Source organism: Hibiscus syriacus, unplaced genomic scaffold (genome assembly GCF_006381635.1).
Source record: "Hibiscus syriacus cultivar Baekdansim isolate YM2019G1 unplaced genomic scaffold, ASM638163v2 tig00117005_pilon, whole genome shotgun sequence".
Lineage (NCBI taxonomy): Eukaryota > Viridiplantae > Streptophyta > Magnoliopsida > Malvales > Malvaceae > Hibiscus > Hibiscus syriacus.
The window spans coordinates 1,083,967-1,105,330 of record NW_024063519.1 but is presented as its reverse complement, the minus strand read 5'-3'; the positions used below and the strand labels follow the sequence as shown (position 1 = coordinate 1,105,330).

General features: G+C 35.6%; 1 protein-coding gene across 1 annotated transcript; it reads left to right on the top strand.

The window, feature by feature from the left end:
• The first annotated feature begins 16,907 nt into the window (after window positions 1-16,907).
• Window positions 16,908-20,992, top strand: LOC120195122 (probable GTP diphosphokinase RSH2, chloroplastic). Its single transcript, XM_039197221.1, has 6 exons — window positions 16,908-18,208; window positions 18,299-18,484; window positions 19,068-19,528; window positions 19,727-19,885; window positions 19,976-20,327; window positions 20,567-20,992. Exons 1-6 carry the CDS (start codon window positions 17,516-17,518, stop codon window positions 20,873-20,875), a joined length of 2,160 nt encoding a protein of 719 aa, XP_039053152.1. The 5' UTR covers window positions 16,908-17,515; the 3' UTR covers window positions 20,876-20,992.
• Window positions 20,993-21,364: the final 372 nt, after the last annotated feature.

The following is a 21,364-nucleotide window of genomic DNA, read 5'->3' as shown; positions in this document are numbered from 1 at the left end:
CCATACCAATTACAAATGATATTTTCGGATATAGAATGTTGAATTTTGTCAAATTGGGTGTGAAATTTGTTGTAGATCATGATCACAATAAACTACCATAATTCATATTGGTATATGTTGGTGTTGGATATGGTAGATCGTGCTGCAACAATATATGATAGTATGTTTACATCTGAAGCAGCTAAACAGAGAGTGAAGGATTCTAAGAGATTGGTATGTATGTATGTATGAAAGGACATTATGTAAATTATAATGCATACTTTTTTTGGATCATAACTTCTTTTTTTTAATGCAGATTAAAATATTAGATTTTTATAATAAGAAATGCATTTGGGTTGAATACTGTGGATCTCTAGGAAAGTTCCCCTTGAAAAATTTCAAATTTGTAGAGCATAAGAAGAATAAGCAATTGAATGGGTATGAGATGTTATCATAAATAGAAAACTTAATTTATGCAGGATTCATAATTGACATGTGTGGTTTTCAAATTTTGTAACAGATATGATTGCGGCATGTATGTGATGATGTGGATGGAATCGATCGGTTCTACAGGGGCAACTGGTGAAATATCGGTATATTTATAATCGTTTTTTATAATGTATCCAAACTTAAAATTTCCCATAAAGTGTCGATCCATATATAAAAAGTGACGACCCAAAAAACATCGAAACCCATAATTATAATGTAATGAGTAATTTTTCAATATAACCGGTATAAATATACCGGTTTTATGAAAAATATGTCTACAACATTTATCGACACTTTTTAGTATTGTGTCGATACTTTGTGTCCAGAATGGATGCCAAAAGGGGGAACATACAAAGTGTCGATACATTTTCATAGAGTGTCGATCCAAAAGGGTTGCACGCATAAAGTGTCGATACATTTATTAAAAGTGTCGATCCCAAAAATATCGAAACCCATAATTATATGTAATAGGTAATTTTGTAATATAACCGGTATACATATACCGGTTTTATGAGAGAATAGGTCTATAATATGTATCGACACTTATTAATATTGTATCGATAATTTTTTTCCATAATTTATGCCAAAAAGGGTGAACGCATAAAGTACATTTTCAAAAAGTGTCGATCCCAAAAACATCGAAACCCATAATTATAATGTAATAGGTAAATTTACAATGTAGCCGATATAAATATACCAGTTTTATGAGAGAATAGGTATACAACATGTATCGTAACTTTTTTGAAAAATCCCAGGTTTTATTGGCTATGCTATCAACATGATTAACCTGGATAATCCCAGTTACAAAACTGATTCCGACCATGATTGCGAGAGGCTATATTCCTACAGATTGTTTGGCATTTTTGTGATGATGCGGATGAAATATTAAACGGTCTCGTAATCCACAATAAAAATAGACTAAGAGAGTAAATTTTCTAAATATATGGTTAATTTTGTATAATTTACATTATACTCAAACTGAGCTTAACTTGAGGACATGTTAGGTTATGTCCCTCACCATTGCAGTTCCCACATCGCCTAATTATCTTCTCGACCTTGTTCTTCGGTACTTCTTTTCGCTTGCATTGTTTTCGTTGAGGGTCACGAACGTTGTTTACTACAATTCTCTAGTTGACTGAATCATTCAAACTAACCGAGTTTTCTAATTCTTCTATTAGTCTTTTCATCTCATCTCTTGCGGTTTTAAAAGACTCGTCTGTCTTTGATGCAATGTAGCATAACCTACTTGACGTTGAATGTAGAGCAGCGAACCGTGCCATTTGTATCACTTCTGGTGACACATTCAAGTCAACATAACTTGGTGCAGAAGCCTTCACATCATTAGTCCACCTACTTTGAAACAAAGTCCCGGGCAAATATGTGTAATCCAAGTGCTTCAAAATGTGAAGTTGATGGTGACACGGAAGTCCAACGGTCTCGATTTTTTTGTAGGAGCAAATTAGGGTTTCTGTACGAGAATCAAAACTAATTTCAAATTTTCTATTTTTTTCTTTGTACTTTGACAAAATATAATGTTGACATTCATCTGATAAGGACTGAATATCTGCCTCAATCCGGTACAATGACTCCCGTAGAAGTTCATCTTGGAACGCACGAAAAGATTCGCGAGTAAAAATCGCAACAACATGGTTTTCAAGGTCGAACAGTTTTGTGATCTGGAAGGGCTTCGTATGGAACTTAAGTAATCCACTTTCAACTCGTTCATACGCATTCTACTAATTCCATCTTCAATTGCACGAACAACATCTAAATATGTCTTCTTGTGTTTCAGTGCAATCGCTAGTGAATCATTTGTAGACTCACACCTTTGTGTTGAGCGAATATTGGCAAAGAAATGACCGGTTAGATATGCTTGTGCCCATAAGTGTCGTGTATTTCCCTTCTCAATCACCCATGGATGCTTTTCGACGTTGAATTCCAAAACAACTGAACGCCATTGAATATCAAATTCCTCGGTTGTCCACCATGAAGCCAAGCATTTTGAGAATGCTACTATAAATTTTGGGTCACCAATGTTAGCTTATGTATTGCGAGAAAGATGCCAAGAATATAATCTGTGATTAGCATAAGGGATAACAGATTTGATAGCCCTCTGCATTGCCCTATCCCCATCGGTGACAACTGAAATAGGTGATTTATTCATCATGGCTTCTAAAAATTTCTGTAGCACCCACTCAAAAGATTGATACGTCTCGTCAGCGATTATGGAAGTGGCAAACACAATTGTGTTATGGTGATGATTGACACCGACAATAGGCATAATTGGTCGACCATACAAATTATCTTTGTAAGTTGTGTCGAACGCAATTACATCGCCGAAGCATGTGTAATCCGATCTCTATGTAATCCGACCAAATAAGATTATACAATACCCCTGATTCGTCTACCGAGTATGTCATAAAAAACCCAGGATCATCATGTTTCTTATAATCAAAGTAGACAATAAGCGCATTCACATCCCCATCGACGATTTCCTTTGCATTATCTCTTTGAAGTGCATTATAGAGATCTTTATGTGTAAATCCAACATTATGATAGCCCCCTGCCTACTGCGTTAAATAGTTCATTACTTGTGACATGCCAACATCGACCTCTTTCAATGTTGTTGCCTTATCGATATCAGCCTTACTTACAGCTCTATTAGAACGCATAAATAGTGTCATAGAAGGTGTGCACAATGCATGATTATGTTCCTGATAAGACTTACTTATAACCCACTGATCGTTTGTATTTGTTGCTGTAACTACGACTCTAGCCTTACATCCTGTTCTTGTGACTGGCGTATGAGCACGTTGACGATTAACAGTATTGACTTTTGATGCTCGAAACCCTTCTTTGGAACAACAAAATTCTTGTGTCTTCACATTCCCTTCCACATCAAGCTGTGTTGTTCCCTTACGTGCACTAAACCCATGTTCCCGTGCGAATCCCTTGTAAAAGTACCAGGCTTGATCACGTGAACAGAAGAGTTGACCAACCAATATGTCAGATTCATCAACATTATGTACTTCATGGCATTCATTGGTTGGCTTAACATTGTCTACATCAGTATGATCCGTGGCAAAAATTTTGTTGTGCAAGTTTAGTGAGTTGATGGAGATGTAAGCAAAGGTTCATTGAACATGTTTCAGTCGTGTTGCTTTCAATAGGATGTGGTATTGGTAGTGGTAGTTAAAGGGTGGGTACAACATTAAATTCCCAGTTCATATTTAGGTATATACAATAACTATCTAAATATGTGTCGATACATTTTATTCAAGTATCGACCCAAAAAACATCAAAACCAATAATTATAATGTAATAGGTAAATTAACAATGTAATCGGTATAAGTATACCCGTTAATTAGAAAACAGGTCAACATAATGTATCGACACTTGTGTAATTTGTATCGATACTTATTGTCCAGGATGAATGCACAAACGAGGTGCACGCATAAAGTGTCGACACTTGATAAATTTGTGTCGATACTTTTGGTCTAGAATGAATACCAAAAAGGGTAAATTTTCAATGTAACCAGTATAAATATACTTGTTTTATGAGAGAATATGTCTAAATAATGTATCGACATGTTGTTAGTTTGTGTCGATACTTTTTTCCAGAATGAAATATGAATGCCCAACCAGGTGCAAGCATAAAGTGTCGATACATTTAAAATTGTATTGATCTAAAAAACATCGTAACCGATAATAATAATGTAATAGGTAAATTTACAATGTTACCAGTATAAATATACCGGTTTACTTCGAAAATAGGTCAATATAAGCGCTACCTATTACATTATATAAGAGCTACCTAATATCTTATTGTACTTGATAATATTTCCGGTTAAATGCCTATTACATTATATAAGCGCTACCTAATATGTTATTGTACTTGATAATATTTTCGGTTAAATAATATAACATTACCGGTCCAAATTTTAATCAATTACACTATTTTTTAATTATTTTTTAACTGCCGCACAATAGAACTACCAGCGTAATCCTTGCCTTGGACACAAGTTTGTTTCAAAGACTAGTCACAAAATCAATAAATTCTACATTTCCCATTATACCCTTTTTAGATACTCATTAATTATTATTTTTATTTTCCTTGATTACGTCAAATCACCTAAAACTATATATTAATCCATTAAAATATTTCTGTTAACTGGATAAACTAATCGCATATTTTTAGACTTATTTCGTAAAAAGAAAGTTTATTCTGTCATTTCTTTATTAAGTTGATGTTTAAAAATAATAAAATGCCTCTTATAAATCTAATAAAAGTCAAAATATATTAAATGACGTTATAATTAATAAAAGTAATAATTATAAAATTGTTATGAACACTATTTTAATTGATTCTAAGCCCTTTTTAAAATATTTAAATAAAATTAAAATAGGTATTTTTTATAATATCATATAATTATAAAAGTGATATATATTTATAATTTTTTTAAAAAAAATTAACTATGCCCACAGTCTATAAATATAATTATTCAAACTCAATGAAAAACAACACTTTCTTTAATTAAAAACATCATTTAATAAGTTTGAAATAGAATATTTTTTGATAAAAAGCCCCTAATTTTATTAAAAATAAAAAAATATTCACAATTACAATGAAGATTTACGAGTACAATAATAAACGTAAACTAAATTATAATTAGGTCATTTTCCTATAATCATTGACAAAAACTTAGCCACCTAGATCACACAAGGGCCATAAAAGAAAAATGTTAAAAAACCTAATCAATGCTCAAACAAAATAAAGATACAAACAAATATGATTGTACCGGCAAACGAATCACAAAATATGATAAAACTATTGAAAGACCACCGATAAATCGTAAATCAGAGTCAAGCAATATGAGAAAACTATTCACGAGTGCAAAACGCGTATCCAAATCAATCCGAGTGTCCAAAGCATGGAAGATCCAAAGCATAACAAATAAGCGCCATCTTGGTCAGTCGTGGCGATGTCAAATCCAACCCTGAGAAAAAAACGAAAACAATAGCCAAACGACTAAAAACCGTCAAAAGTTAAAAAAAAACGTGTCATAAACATAAAGATAAAGATGTCACAAAGATATAAATATTCTTATTAAAAACTAAAAAAATAAAGAAAAAATACAACTGAAACTTGGCAATCAATATCAAAATCGATGTTGTTGCAGATTAAATAAAATAAATGAAAAAAAATTGTTTTGATTTATAGAAATTAACATAAATTATAAAGAAGAAGAGAGCGACTAGGATGAAATTAGATTTTAAAGTTCTAGAATTATATACTATATATTAAAAGGAATGGACCACCCCAAATTGTTGTTCACGTCCAAAAGCATAGAGAAGTTGTACTACTAATGCTTTGCTGTTTCTTGTAATGCAATAACACTAGACTTTTGGGTTCCCATGCCGTTGTTAATTCCAACATTATCTTTAAAATAATAATTAAATCAACAAATCATGATTATAATTTATAAATAATATCAAAGAGATAAGAACAAAGTGAATTGTCAGGTTGACAAAAATATGCCATTACAAGTTGGTACACATATAGACGAATGGTCCTATTTTTATATTTCTACAAAAAAGAAAGTTAATATATATTACATTTTAAAATTTGATAAAAGGAATAGATATAACAAATAAAATAATAAATAAGTGTATGTTAATTAATCATTGTAGACTTTTTGTTAAGTCAACCACTTTTATTTTTTAGTTCTATAAATAAGTTATTAAATTTATTTTTGAATAGCGATTACATATTTTAAATATACGACCAAACCAAATATTAGCATATATATTATCTTTAATGATTTCCTACTTTTTTCATATTTGTATAAGAAAAACATTTAAAATGAAACTCAAAATTAGTACTGCCCTTTCACCACTCGAATGTCTTCCTAATTGCTCGAAGAAAAAAAATGGATAAGAGCAGAGTTTACTCTAATAATTTTTAGCTAAACAAAATCCCACGTCGTTTAAAAGACAGTAATCTAATTTAAAATTAAAGAAGGACAGAAAAGAGATGTAACTGAAAATATTATAAAAATTAACATTTTCAATTAGAAGCAACATAAAATATTAATTTTTTCTTAATATTTTTCGATTACAGACATTCTTCATAATATTTTTAGTTGATACCGAAAATTTTATATACCTTCTTCATAATATATTCGATTTTTATTGAAAATATTAAAAATTAACATTTTAAATGACGCTCGACAGAAGATATAAACTTTTCCTATAACATTTTAAGTTGTGATTATATCTTATAAATTTTTTAACTTTAAATTAGAATGCCATACCATAAAATTTTCCCTAAAATCCATAGTTATCAAAAGGACCAAAACGAAAAAATAAAGCCCGACACTTGGACAGTTTAACTTGCCACTTGTCCCGTTCAGTTAATTCAGTTAATTTTCAAGGGTATATTTGTATTTCAATCGTTACTTACCCTGGCCGCAAAGCAATTTTCCATAATAAGAAACTACGGAGGAATTGTAACAAATAGATAAGAGAAAATCGTCTCAGTGACCAAACATGTCTTATAATATACGATTTTAACCAACTTTTTTTGGATTTGTCAAAATGACCAACAAAATCACAATGCGAAATAAAAATCGCAACGCGATCTCCAGAATCGCAAATCAATTCCCATAATCGCAATGCGATAGCACAAATTCGCATTGCGATTTTCCAGAATTGCAACGAGAATATGAAAATCGCAACGCGAACATATAAATCGCAACGCGATTCTGACTATCGCAACGAGTATCCGTAAAATCGCAACGCGTATCCGTAAATCGCAACAACAATACGTAAAATCGCAACGCGTATCCGTAAATCGCAACGAGAATACGTAAATCGCAACGCGTATCTGTAAATCGCAACGAGAATTCGTAAATCGCAATGCGTATCTGTAAATCGCAACGACAATACGTAAAATCGTAACGCGTATCCGTAAATCGTAACGCGATCGATAATTCGCAACGCGATCTCCGGTATCGCAAATCAGTTTCCAGATTCGCAACGCGATTCTGACTATCGCATTGCGATTTTCCTAATTCACAACGTGATTACGTAAATCGCAATGCGAATATGTAAATCGTAATGCGAATCTGTAAATCGCAACGAGATTCTGACTATCGCAATACTGAATTTCAAATTCGCAACTCGATTTCTGAATTCGCAACAGGTTTTAATTTCGCAACACAAATGTTTTGGGTATATAACTACGCAGCAACAGCAACTCATAACCTAAATCCCTAAATCGCAACTCATTCCATCTCCATCTATCACTCTCTCCGGCGACATCCGTTCCTATATCCAACGACATCCTTCCCCATCCGGCAACAGGTTTTAGTTTCGCAGCTCGTTTGTTTAGTAAATTAATTTACAATAATGAAATCATCTAATGTTGATCATGTTTGGATAGATTTGTGTTTTGGAGGGTCATGGGAGAATGTTCATAGTGTTTTACAATATATGCCTTTACCTATGAATCTTCAACTAAAACTGTCATTAAAAAAGTTAACTTATGAAACTCTAATGTTACGTGTTTCAAATAAATTGAATTTAGAGCCCCTAAGTGGATTTAGGCTATCTTATCAGAGAAATTGTAAAGTTTATTTGTTAACCGACAATGAAGATGTTGAACGATTCATTGCTTACATTAGTGTTTCAAGTGATGATGTTACATTGTATGTTGTTGAACCTACAAGTAGTGAAGTTGGGTCAGTAGCGGGTAGTAATCAACTAAGTTTTTTAACCCTAGTTTATACTGCTCAAAATTTAATGGTTCCACAACAATTTCATCACCAAGCAAATATTGTTTCACCACATTTCCAATACCAAACACAATCTCAAAACCCACAACCTTTCCCTAATCCAAATCCCAATAAACTTTCAGCACCAAATTCTGGTTTTCGTATTGACCAGTTAGACGATGATGAGCTAACAGAAAAAATTGTGAGTACTAGTCAGTATTCGAAATTTGATCTTGGTCAATACCCGGACTTTGATCTTGGTCAATACTCGGATTTTGATGATTTTTCAGAAGAAGAAACAGACCCTGCGTGTAATGATTTTGATATTGGTCAATACCCGAATTTTGATGATGAAACAGTCGTTGTCGAGGAAGATGTTGTTGATGATAATGAGGAGGAAGTTACGACTGTAAATGAACATGTTGAACATCCATTCTGTAATTCATATAACACTGAAGAAGAAAAAGAAGAAGAAGAAATCCCCAAAGAAAAGTCCCCGGAGAAAATGCCACGGGAGTATAACTGGAATATGCCAGAATTACTTCAGATACCGGAAGAATTACTTCATATAACACAAAAATTATTCATATCAAGAAAGATGATTGTTTTGATACAAAGGAAGACTTGAAGATAGCTTTGTATATGAAATGTGTGGAAGATGGCTATCAACTAAAAGTTAACAAATCAAGCAAAGATCGTTTCGAAACAATGTGTATGATTGACAAAAACTGTATGTGGCGTATAATTGTAAAGAGGATAAAAGATTGCGAAATGTTTCAAGTTAAGACTTTTATTTATAAACATACATGTTCAAGAACCCAAGTTTTTCCTCACCATAGACAGTCAAACAAAAAGGTGTTGGGTGGTTTTCTGGCTGAGTTAATGTTTTTGAATGGTAGGGTATATTGGGGACATGAAATTATGACTGACATGAATGCTCGGTTCAAGATTAGTATCTCATATTCTCAAGCTTGGAGAGCCAAATGTTATGCCTTGGAATTGTTGAGGGGGTCGCCAGAAGCATCGTTTGCCCAACTGCCGGCTTATTGTCACAATTTAAAGCTGAAAAATCCTGGGTCGGTAACTCATATCAAAACAGATAGAGATGGACGCTTTGAGTTGCTGTTTATCGCCATTGGTGCTTTGGTTAGTAAATCAATATAATTTTGTTGACTCATTTTTGTTAGTTACATGCATTTCACATTTAAATGATTATATTTCTTGTGTATATGATTTTGTAGATTCGTTCGTTTATTAATTGCATGCGCCCAGTTATTATAGTAGACGGAGCACATTTAAAAGGTCGATACCTTGGAGTAAACTTATTAGCAGTAGCCATAGAAGCTAACAATGGGATACTGCCAATAGCTTACGGGGTTGGCAAATCTGAAACCTCTGATTCATGGACATGGTTTATGGGGCATCTTAAGGATTGCATAGTCCTATTAGCAATATGACAATCATATCCGATAGGGCAAACTCAATTGACAACGCTGTTAGAAGGTGTTTCCCAGATGCTTTTCATGGACTCTGTGGTGTTCATTTGTATAGAAATCTAAAATCAAGGTCTGCTGGTATAAAAAATCACAAATGGACATACTGGAAGGCTGTAAAAGCTTATCGGGAAGTGGATTTTAATAAGCATATAAACTGTTTAAGACGTGTTTTGCCTCAGTGTTCTCAAACACTAGAAGATGTCGGGTTTGAAAGATGGTCAAGAGTACATCAACTTGGAGCAAGATATGGTTTCATGAAGTCTAATAGTGCAGAATCAATCAACGCTCTAAGTCGTCATTCCCGAAAATTACACATTAATATGTTAATGGAGTTTTTTCGAGCCTCTATTCAATAGTGGTACTACAAGAAAAGAAACCATGCAGGTATTATTCCTTTAAATTCGTAACTTATCATATATTTTACTAAGTATTATTTATTTAAATTTACAGGAACATTGGAACATCGTGTTACACCATGGACAGAAAAAAAGATAACGAAACGTGTTGTGAAGTCAACGTCATGGAGAGTTGAACCATGTTCAAACACTTTGTTTGAAGTACTGGATAATAACTTAAATGAGTTTGTCGATCCAAATGCAAAGACGTGTAGTTGTATGAAATGGCAAACATCTGGTTATCCGTGTGGCCATGTTATAAAAGTTTCTCTTCATCTAAACCAAGATGATTCAAGCGCATACGCTATGGATTGCTACACTACAGAAGTATATCGACAGACTTATGGCGAGATTGTCTACCCTATTCCACATCCTTCTGAATGGGACATACCAGATGACTTACAAACAGTTTTGCCACCAGCCATGGACAGAAGGCTACCTGGCCGACCAAAAAGTCACGATCGTATACCGTCTAAGGGTGAAGAGAAGAAGAGATCGACATGTAGTCGGTGCAAGGAAAGTGGTCATACAAGGTTGACATGTGGATCACCAGTGCCATCACAATCATCTTTTCCTCTACCAAAATATGGATCCTCATCAAAATCCCAATCACAACCGGCTTCACCTTTTGGGACTGTTAACTTAGGTGATTTTTAAATGCAAATGTTGTATTATGTGTATATTATGTGTGAACTTTTAACATTTTCAGTTAGGCATGTATTAGTAACTTGAGTTTGAACATTGCTATGATAAGTTCAGTTGTTATCACTTATTAGACATTCATTTGACTATCGCAACGCGGAAATCGCAACGCGAATATGACTATCGCAACACGGAAATGACTATCGCAATGCGGAATTGACTATCGCAACGCGGAAATGACTATCGCAACGAGAGAATCGCAATGCGAAATGAAAATCACAACGCGTGAATCGCAATGCGAAATTAGTTTCGCGTTGCGATTTTCATTTTCGCATTGCGATTCACTCGTTGCGATTTTCATTTTCGCATTACGATTCACTCGTTGCGATTTTCATTTCGCATTGCGATTCTCTCGTTGCGATAGTCATTTCTGCGTTGCGATAGTCTGTTTTGTATTCAACATAATGCAGATTGAAATCAACAAATTAACTATTACATTTCAATCAATTGAACAAGCACAAATATTATGTACACATCAATTAAACAAATCAACATTTTACAAATCATCTTTTACAAATCAATTAAACAATCAAAAAAATAATAATGAAATCAACTTTTGCACCCATACATCCATTTCACGCAGCTCACTTCAGGATTAACCTGCAGAAACCAAACATTGAATCAACAACACTTTCTACACATCTAAAACCTACAAACAACAAATTATTGAATTCTAGCTACTTAACCAAACATTTTCAAACCAAAAAGAGTAAATATGTTTAACAACACTTGCATTTGACTTACAAATCTTTTATGGACACTCTCATAACGCGGATGCAGGTAGGCAGCGTCTCGCATATATTGCTCTAGCCATAAAATGCCGAAACCATAAGCCTACTGCACCTCTATCTCTATCGGTGGGAGGTAGAAAATGTGTACTTCCTGTCGTCAAATGCTCCAAGCACATGCATACGAGAGGACCACAATCCCCTCTAGCTTCCTTCGTTTATTATGGCGCGGTCTCGTCTCTGATAACTGTAACATTGAACTTCTTTGGCTTCTTGTTTCCAGACTTAGTCCAATAATCAATTGCATCCAAGAATTTAGCCAAATGAGAGCTCCATCCCTTAATCATATCTCTCAAATCAGACAATGATATGTAATTTATCATACTGTCATATACTATTGTCTTTAGGGATGGGAGCTGAAGCTCGACGAGAAGCCAATGAGTACGGTCCAAAATAGGGATAAACACCTTCATCGAAATGTAATAATTCAAATTGCGCACTTATTTATGAACACCTTTAAAATATTTAAACAAATATACTAACCTTATCGACCTCCCACCATGTAGGATAAAGTTTAGCTTGTCCATTAGCCAACACATATGATTCCTGTCGTTGATTCTTCAAGTGAACTACGTGAAAAGACGTCGACATAATTGTATATCATGTTTTTTTAATATTTTTATTCAATTTCCTTACAATTAGAAGACGTGTCACCCGTGCATCAATGTGCTGTTTTACAAAAAAAGACATATATTAGTGAATTACATAAATTTAAAAAAAAATTAATCAAACTGAAATATAAGAAATATAAGACTTACCCCCCATCGAAATAGCCGTTGTCTTCAACCCCTAATAATACACCCCACCAAGACCGTTCAATCAACAAATGCATATCATCGTTAAGTTTGTATATGTCAGCGTAACACCCTTGGCTCCGCTCATGTAGATAAATATCAACTGCGGTCTTAGCCCAAAGGGTATTATCCAGAATTGTTTCCTGTAGTTGTTTCATCTCCACTTCATCTGCCGGAATATTACTGGCCGGTAACTTATACGAAAGCCAACAGTCATCCATCTTGTCCGGCACGTGAGGGGGCTTCTCAATAATTCGATATATTACGCCGTGTGAATCAGGCTCTAGAATGTTTGGAGGGACCTCTTCAACGATGACAGTGGCCTCTTGAACGGTGGGAGGGGACTCTTGAGGGATGATAGGGGCCTCTTGAACGATAGGAGAGGCCTCTTGAACTATGACAGGTGAGTCGGGCTTTTTCTTACGGATTCTTCGCACTATTGGGGTGAACGGAGACGTAATGGCACGTGCACGCCGTCTGATGCGTGAACTCTTTCTTGCAAGAAAAACCCGACGTAGAGCATCCACCTTAGCGGGCCGCTAAAAATAAATTAATACATAAATCAATAAATAAACAGACATGATATTAAACAGTGAGAACAAAGAAAAATATATTTCAAACTTGCACGGTATTCACCCAAGTCATTATTATATCATTGTTCATAAAATGCATCAGATAACATTCCAGAAGTAAGCACTTATATAAATATTTAAAAGGACAACATATAGGTTTAGTGCAGGTTCAATGACAACATAAAGAGTAGTAGTTTATTCTTGAAACTTAAATTTTCAACACTGTGAAGTTAGTATTTGTCTTTTGGTTGAAGTAATGCAATTCATTCAAGTTTCAATTTGCAGAAGAAGAATAGAATCTGAAACTTAAAATCGCAACGCGAAAATGACTATCGCAATGCGAATTTGACTATCGTAACGAGAGAATCACAATGCGAAATGAAAATCACAACGCGATTATAGTTTCGCGTTGCGATTTTTGTTTCGCGTTGCGATTTTGGTTTCGCGTTGCGATTTTCATTTCTCGTTGCGATAGTCATTTTTCACGTTGCGATTTTATGTTTCGTGTTGCGAAAATAAACTATTTCTTCTTCTGCAAATTGAAACTTGAATGGATTGCATTACTTCAACCAAAAGACAAAACAAAGACAAATACTAACTTCAGAGTATTAAAGAATACACAGTTTAGCAGAATTGACAGCAACCGAACAAATTTACTTTCAACCAAAAGATAAAACAAAGACAAATACTAACTTCACAGTGTTAAAGAATATACAGTTTAGCAGAATTGGCAGCAACCGAACAAATTTACTTTCAACCAAAAGACAAAACAAAGACAAATACTAACTTCACAGTGTTAAAGAATACATAGTTTAGCAGAATTGGCAGCAACCGAATAAATTTACTTCAACCAAAAGACAAAAAAAAAGACAAATACTAACTTCACAGTGTTAAAGAATAAACAGTTTAGCAGTATTGGCAGCAACCGAATAAATTTACTAAGCAATCTAAGTGAAATTACGAGTAAATTTATCATCAAGTTAAATATGGAAAATCTTAAACTTACCTCGTTGCGTAGAGTATGAACCTCATTCTGCAACGATACTACCATCTCACGTAGAGCGGCAACCTCACCACGTAAAGTAGACACCTCCACACGCCATGCACCATCGTTATCGCGTAGAGTACCGATCTCCTCACGCAAGGCATTGACCTCATCACGTAACTCCCTTGACTAATCCCGTGGAGGTGGAGGTGGAGAACAGGGAGATAGAAGTCCTGGCATCTTTGCCGGTCGCCTATCATGAGGTGATAGTGGAGAAGAGGCTCGATGATGTGACGAGATAGGTGATGGCTCTCGTTTTAGAGGTGTATAGTCGGGTCGATCAGGTGATGGCTCTGGGTGAGGTGATGCTCTGGGCGAGGTGATGGCTCTCGAAGTGGAGGAAGTGGAGGCTGCTCATCATTCGTGCCATCAAAAAAACGCTGACTAGCTTGCCACCAATCAGTGGAAAGCTCAGCCTCCGTGGGTGTCAGTCTCTGTAATGGAGTGTTGGCCTCCTAAAAATATAAAAACTCAAACAAAGTTAAACGTCTACTATTAATAACTTGTTTATATGTGATAGTATTTTTGTTAACTTACATTATTTATTGTCGCATATGGTATTAAGTCTTTCCAATCCAACAGACGTTTTCCTCTTCCAGGAAATAGCCCTAGGAATATCATTTGAAGTTTTTAATGCATATATCCGCATGCTGGGGAAAGCCTCGAATATCCAAATCTACAAACAATATAATAACAAACATTAGTAATTGTTAAATAATTAATTATAATTTTGAAAATATTATATAGAAATTCTTACCTTAAAGGCCCAAACAAAGCCTGAAAAAGTGTATTTCGACCCATCGCCACGTAAACTTTTACGGTTATCAAAGGCAGACGACAACTTAGTCCAGGTAGCTTTCCATATATACGAACCCCACGGAAACAGATTCCATGCATTTAGGTCCTCTACCAAGAATATTAGCTACTGAGGAATAGGTTGTCTGGCATCTCTGCCTAAAAAGCCGGCATACAAAAGTACTAGAAGGCATACTCGGACAACATCGACGTCATTCATCCGAGTAAAACCATCTTTCTTATTAAACAATTTCTTCATGTCGTCGACGTGTAAGTTCAGCTTCTCTATTGATTCATCAGGAAAAACCTGGGATAACCATGATGGGCGGGTGATATGACGAGTGTATTGGTCTACATCATCGTGTCCGAATCGTAGACCAGTGATTAAGAAGAACTCCTTCCGCCCAAAACAAGTATACGCCGGTGGAAAATGAAACCATATCTCTTCCTCACCACGTTGTATACTGTCGGGTAGATCGCTAGTCATGGTCTGAAGCTACAAATTGGTCAAATTAGCATCTCCACCCGGATGATGTACTCTAAGCCATGGCCAGAAGCAGGTTTCCTCAAACAATTTTCTTTGTGCAGGTCAAAGCTTCGAAGCAATTGTAGTGGCTAGGCTAACTTTATTCCTTAATGTCAATGAAGCCGAAAAAAATGTATACAAAAACAATAAACATACCAAGTTAGATATACCAAAAACTACACTGTGAAGATATACAAAAAACAATAAACATAAAGAGTAGTAGTTATTCTTGAAACTAAAATTTGCAACACTGTTTTGTCTTTTGGTTGAAATGAAAATCGCAACGAGAGAATGACTATCGCAATGCGGAAATGACTATCGCAACTAGAGAATCGCAACGCGAAATAAAAATCGCAACGCGAAATTAAAATCGCAACGAGAGAATCGCAACGCGAAATGAAAATCGCAATGCGATTTTGGTTTCGCGTTGCGATTTTCATTTCTCTCGTTGCGATAGTCATTTTCGTATTGCGATTTTCATTTTCATGTTGCGATTTTAAGTTTAGAAACTATTCTTCTTAAGCAAATTGAAACTTTAATGGATTGCATTACTTCAACCAAAAGACAAAACAAAGACAAATACTAACTTCACAGGGTTAAAGACTAAACAGTTTAGCAGTATTGGCAGCAATCGAATGAATTTAATATGAAATCTAAGTGAAATGGTTAATCTATTATTGAAATTACCAGTAAACTTATCATCAATTTCAATATGAAAAACCTAAAATAATGCAAAAATTTCAAAATAAAAATAATTAAAAAAACTAACCCTCAGAGGTTGATTTTCCATTTCTGAATGATTGTGAGGGATTTCTGACCGTGAATGGTTGTGAGGGATTTCGCCGAAGATGGGGACGGAAATCTTCGGAGATGGGGACGGATTTCGCCGTAGAGAGTGAGAGATGGAGATGAGACTGAGTTGTGATTTTAGGTTTTAGGTTATGAGTTGCGATTACGGGATATACTATGGACGGTTCAGTGTTCCGATAATTAATATTTGTGTTTGGAATTTGAAAATAAAATACGCGTAGCGATTCTAATGGCGCTTTAAAAATCGCGTTGCGATTTACGGATACGCGTTGCGATTTTACGTATTGTCGTTGCGATTTACGGATACGCATTGCGATTTACGTATTCTCGTTGCGATTTACATATACGCGTTGCGATTTACGTATTCTCGTTGCGATTTACGGATACGCGTTGCGATTTTACGTATTGTCGTTGCGATTTACGGATACGTGTTGCGATTTTACGGATACTCGTTGCGATAGTCAGAATCGCGTTGCGATTTATATGTTCGCGTTGCGATTTTCATATTCGCGTTGCGATTCTGGAAAATCGCAATGCGAATTTGTACTATCGTATTGCGATTCTGGGAACTGATTTGCGATTCTGGAAATTGATTTGCGATTCTGGAGATCGCGTTACGATTTTTATTTCGCATTGCGATTTTGTTGGTCATTTTGACAAATCAAAAAAAATTAATTAAAATCGTATATTATAAGACATTGTTGATCATTGAGACGGTTTTCTCTATAAGAGGAACTCAAACGGAAAATCGAAGGAGAAGAAACGAAAGCTCTCTCTTTCAAGTTTTCAATTTCAACAATCTCAAATGTATTTGACTGTTTCGTTTTACGAAAAAAAGAAAAATAAATTGTGATATTTTCCCTAATTTGACTATATATTTGTAATTACTGTAGCTTCAGAATTTGATCTCGTCGATCAAATTACTCTTTTGATTCTTTAGGGTTTCTCTGTATATATATAATATATATATATAGATGTACCCTAGAATTAAAGAAATTTATTTGCCTTATAGTTCTGACTTGAGATTCCAATTGGGTCTCTTTTAATAAATTAATTGGTTTTTGATAGTAGGAAAAGCCCATGCGCTGATATAATTGTTGGGGTTTCTTTTAGCGAATTTCACTGGGTTTTAAGGGGGAAACTGAAATTTGTTTTGTCAATGCAGGAATTATTTGGGTCTGGAGAAATTTTCTGGGTTTTATTACTTTCTCGAGAAAATTAGTGGGGTTGTTTGATGCCTGGGAAAATCGTTGTTTCACTGGGATAAAATATTGGGTTTTTTTAAAAAAATAAAATAAAAATAAAAACTATTTCTTTTGGTGTCGATCCGATCTGCCTGTTCCTGAGCCATGGCAGTTTCAACAATAGCTCTTTATGCGAGTACACCGAGCAGCGTATGCTCCACGACTCACCAGATCAACATCAATTCCTGTGATTTCGACTTGAATTCAAGATCATCATCTTCAACTTCCTCGACAGTGGCTTCCTCTTCATGCCCGAGACCAATTGTCGGTGGTTTATCGTGCCTCTTCTCCTCATCTTCGGTAAAATCAAGCTTTTCTAGCGGTGGAGAGGATTTAGGGTCTTACAGAGGGGAAGAGTTGAAGGAATTAAGCTGTTCATTTTGTTATTCAACAGGTAAATTCGGTGGTTCTTTGAAACCCAATCAAAGCCCCGTATCGGTGTTTCAGGGCCCTGTTTTGTGTAGTAGCAGTAGTCCTCCTATGAGAGCCGCGCGTGAAAAGGGTGTAGAATGGCATTTTCAGGGCTCTTTACATAGTGGCACTAATGGATTGTTAAATGGATTCATAAGGCGCGCCTTAGGGTCTTGCACTGATTATGATTCACAAAGTTTTGAGGTTCCAAGTGGTGGTTGTGTTGATGAATTGCCGTTTTCAATGGAGGATAATTTCATAGAGGAAGTGAATATGGATCCTTGTGTTGAGGAGTTGCTTTTAGGTGCAAAAATGAGGCACAAAATCTTTTGTGAAGATTTTGTAGTCAAGGCATTTTATGAAGCCGAGAAGGCACATAGAGGGCAGGTACAAACAGAGAAATCAAAGTTTATTTTTAATCTTGACTTTCTGTTGATTCATATATTGAAAGGTGATGTGAAATTCTTTGTCTTGTAGATGCGTGCAAGTGGTGATTCTTATTTACAACATTGTGTGGAAACTGCAGTGTTGTTGGCCTTCGTCGGTGCAAACTCCACTATAGTTGCTGCGGGGCTTTTACATGACACCATTGATGACTCGTTTTTGAGCTATGACTATATATTTAGGACATTTGGTGCCGGAGATTCTGATTTAGTTTTAGGGGTAAGAAATTCGACTCTCCAATGCGTATTGTGCTACTCGTGTTTATACTCTAACCAAAATGATTTTACTGTTAGGTTTGTTTTGTCTGGCGTTGAAGATTTTGGTTTATTCAATTAGCAATCTAGTGTCTTAAAGAATGAAAGACTGTATGCGATGGAATATTTAATTAGTTTTTCATAAAATAGGATGTGCATATTATTAATTACTCTTCTACCTTATTTGAATGAGCAAATAGTTTTAGCTTTATAGTTCCCTTCCATTAATGATTGTGTTGGATGTGGCTGTACTGACAGCTATATTGGATAGTAATTGTTGTCTCTGTTGTTCTTATTCCTTCTTGGTTATTCTCTTAACGATTGAACTCTTCTCTTTTAGTTTGTGCTTAATTTCCTAGTTAAAATAAAAGCTATCTAGTTCTAAGCATAAGCTTCCCCAATCTTGAGCATCATAGGTAGCATATTAACTTCAGAAGCTTGATTAATTTCAAGTTCCTTGTAATTTTCTTGCATATATCAATCAGCATCTTTTCGAGTAAAGATTTGATAGTACAAGCTTTTAATTGCCCTATTATGACTTCCCATAGGTCTCCAAGCTTAGTCAACTGAGTAAGCTAGTACGTGAAAATAATACTGCAAGCCAAACTGCTGAAGCAGATAGGATGAACACCATGTTCCTTGCCATGGCAGATGCAAGAGCTGTCCTCATTAAATTAGCTGATCGGTTTCACAACATGATGACACTGGATGCTTTGCCTTTGCTTAAGCAACAGAGGTTTGCTAAGGAGACTTTGGAAATATTTGCACCTTTAGCCAATCGTTTAGGAATCTCTAGTTGGAAAGAGCAACTAGAGAATCTTTGTTTCAAGCATCTCAATCCGGATCAGCACATAGAACTGTCCTCCAGGCTTGTGGAATCCTTTGATGAGGCGATGATTACTTATGCTATAGAGAAACTTGAGAGAGCTCTCAGGGATAAAGAAATTCCTTATCATGTTCTCTCTGGACGGCATAAAAGCTTATATAGCATTTATTCAAAGATGTTGAAGTATGTTATAACTCAGTAAATTTATCTATTTATCTATCAATTTCTAGCAGTGGAACATGGAGACCATCTTTATGGTAGTATAGGGCTTTAGCCAATTGCTAAGACTATTTTTAGTATCTGTTTCGGTATCCAATGCTGATGTGTGTCATTATAGCAACAGTTTTTTCCCCTCATGTGATGCTATTTTGTTTTTTGCAGGAATAAGTTGGCCATGGATGAGATCCATGATATATGTGGAGTACGTGTTATTGTTGAAAATGTGGACGACTGTTACAAGGCACTATATGTAGTACACCAGCTATGGTCTGACGTACCTGGAAAGTTGAAGGACTATATAACTCATCCGAAATTTAATGGGTATATAATACCTTACTATGCTCCGGTTTTGTTCTCTAGGTGGAAGCCATAAATGCTGAAGACCCTTCTAATACTCATCTTAATCTGCAGGTATCAGTCCTTGCACACAGTAGTGATAGGTGAAGGCACAGTTCCATTTGAAGTTCAAATTCGAACGAAGGAGATGCATTTGCAACCTGAGTTTGGCTTTGCAGCTCATTGGAGATACAAGGAAGCTGACTGTAAACACTCTTCATTTGTACTTCAGATGGTTGAGTGGGCTCGATGGGTTGTGACATGGCACTGTGAAACAATGAGCAAGGACCGACCTTCAATTGGCTATAACAATTCCCTGAAACCTCCCTGCACATTCCCTACGTATTCAGATGATTGCCCATTTTCTTACAAGCCACACTGCAGTGACGATGGACCTGTCTTTGTTATAATGATTGAAAACGATAAGGTATGTTTCTTAAAATGGTTATGTTGGCATGGTCATTGTGTGTCAAATTCTCCAATGATGTCTCTCCAATCAAATGAAAGACAAATGTTAAGTTAATCCGTGCTTTCCAAAGTAAACATGAGAAAGAAATAGCAGTTCATGTGTCATTAACCCCTACATCTACATTTCAAGACTGCTGCTGATGTCGGTGCATTAGTTGGAAGTTTGGTCTGAATGTTTATATTTCGCGAATGCTGCAGATGTCAGTGCAAGAGTTTCCTGCAAACTCAACAATGATGGATTTGCTGGAAAGAGCTGGGTGGGGGATCTCGATTTCGTCTCCTCTTACATTTCCTGTTAAGGAAGAGTTGAGGCCAAGGCTGAACCATGAGCCCGTGAGTGATCCTACATGCAGGCTGAAGATGGCTGATGTGGTGGAGTTAACACCAGCCGTTCCTGACGAGTATTTGACAGAGTATAGGGAAAAGATACAACGCATGTATAACCGAGGTCTCCCTGTTTCAAGTGCTGGGCCTTCAGCTAGTAGTATGGTTGCCTCAAGAACTTGACCCTCTTTTATAAACACCCAAAAAATGAAAACAAAGAAACGGGATTCTTTCCTTTGTACATAAATGATAAATAATACGCAAAAGTGACATGGTTCCGTTGTTGGAATCATTTGCCAACTGGTTTTAACAAAGAATATAACAATTGATTTCCCAATCGTTTCCTCCATCAATGCAATTGTTCGTTGAATTTTCATAACCCCACAATAGATTTGCTGTTAAAACAAGGGATAGAAGGTGTCCCAGTGTAAAAACATAAAATATGCGTGGGGCGGTAATTGATACCTGATCATGACTCCCTTAATAAATTAATCAGCCTTATCATGTCCAGAGAAGCAATGGGGCAAAGGCAAAGAATAAAATTGGAAGACCGGTTACTTGTTTGGTTGTCATCGATCAGCTATTAAATAATTTTAAAGCATCCCCCCCCCCCCCCACAAAAAAAAATCCTGAAAAGCTGATGGTATTCAGGAAAGTTTAGGAATGAGTTTT

What these genes read in the sequence shown, in the direction of transcription:
- LOC120195122 (XM_039197221.1), top strand. Translation starts at nt 17,516, where the DNA reads ATGGCAGTTTCAACAATAGCTCTTTATGCGAGTACACCGAGCAGCGTA. An exon ending in ATTCTGATTTAGTTTTAGGG is followed by an intron (nt 18,485 to 19,067) that starts GTAAGAAATTCG and finishes GACTTCCCATAG; the next exon opens with GTCTCCAAGCTTAGTCAACT. An exon ending in ACTCATCCGAAATTTAATGG is followed by an intron (nt 19,886 to 19,975) that starts GTATATAATACC and finishes CTTAATCTGCAG; the next exon opens with GTATCAGTCCTTGCACACAG.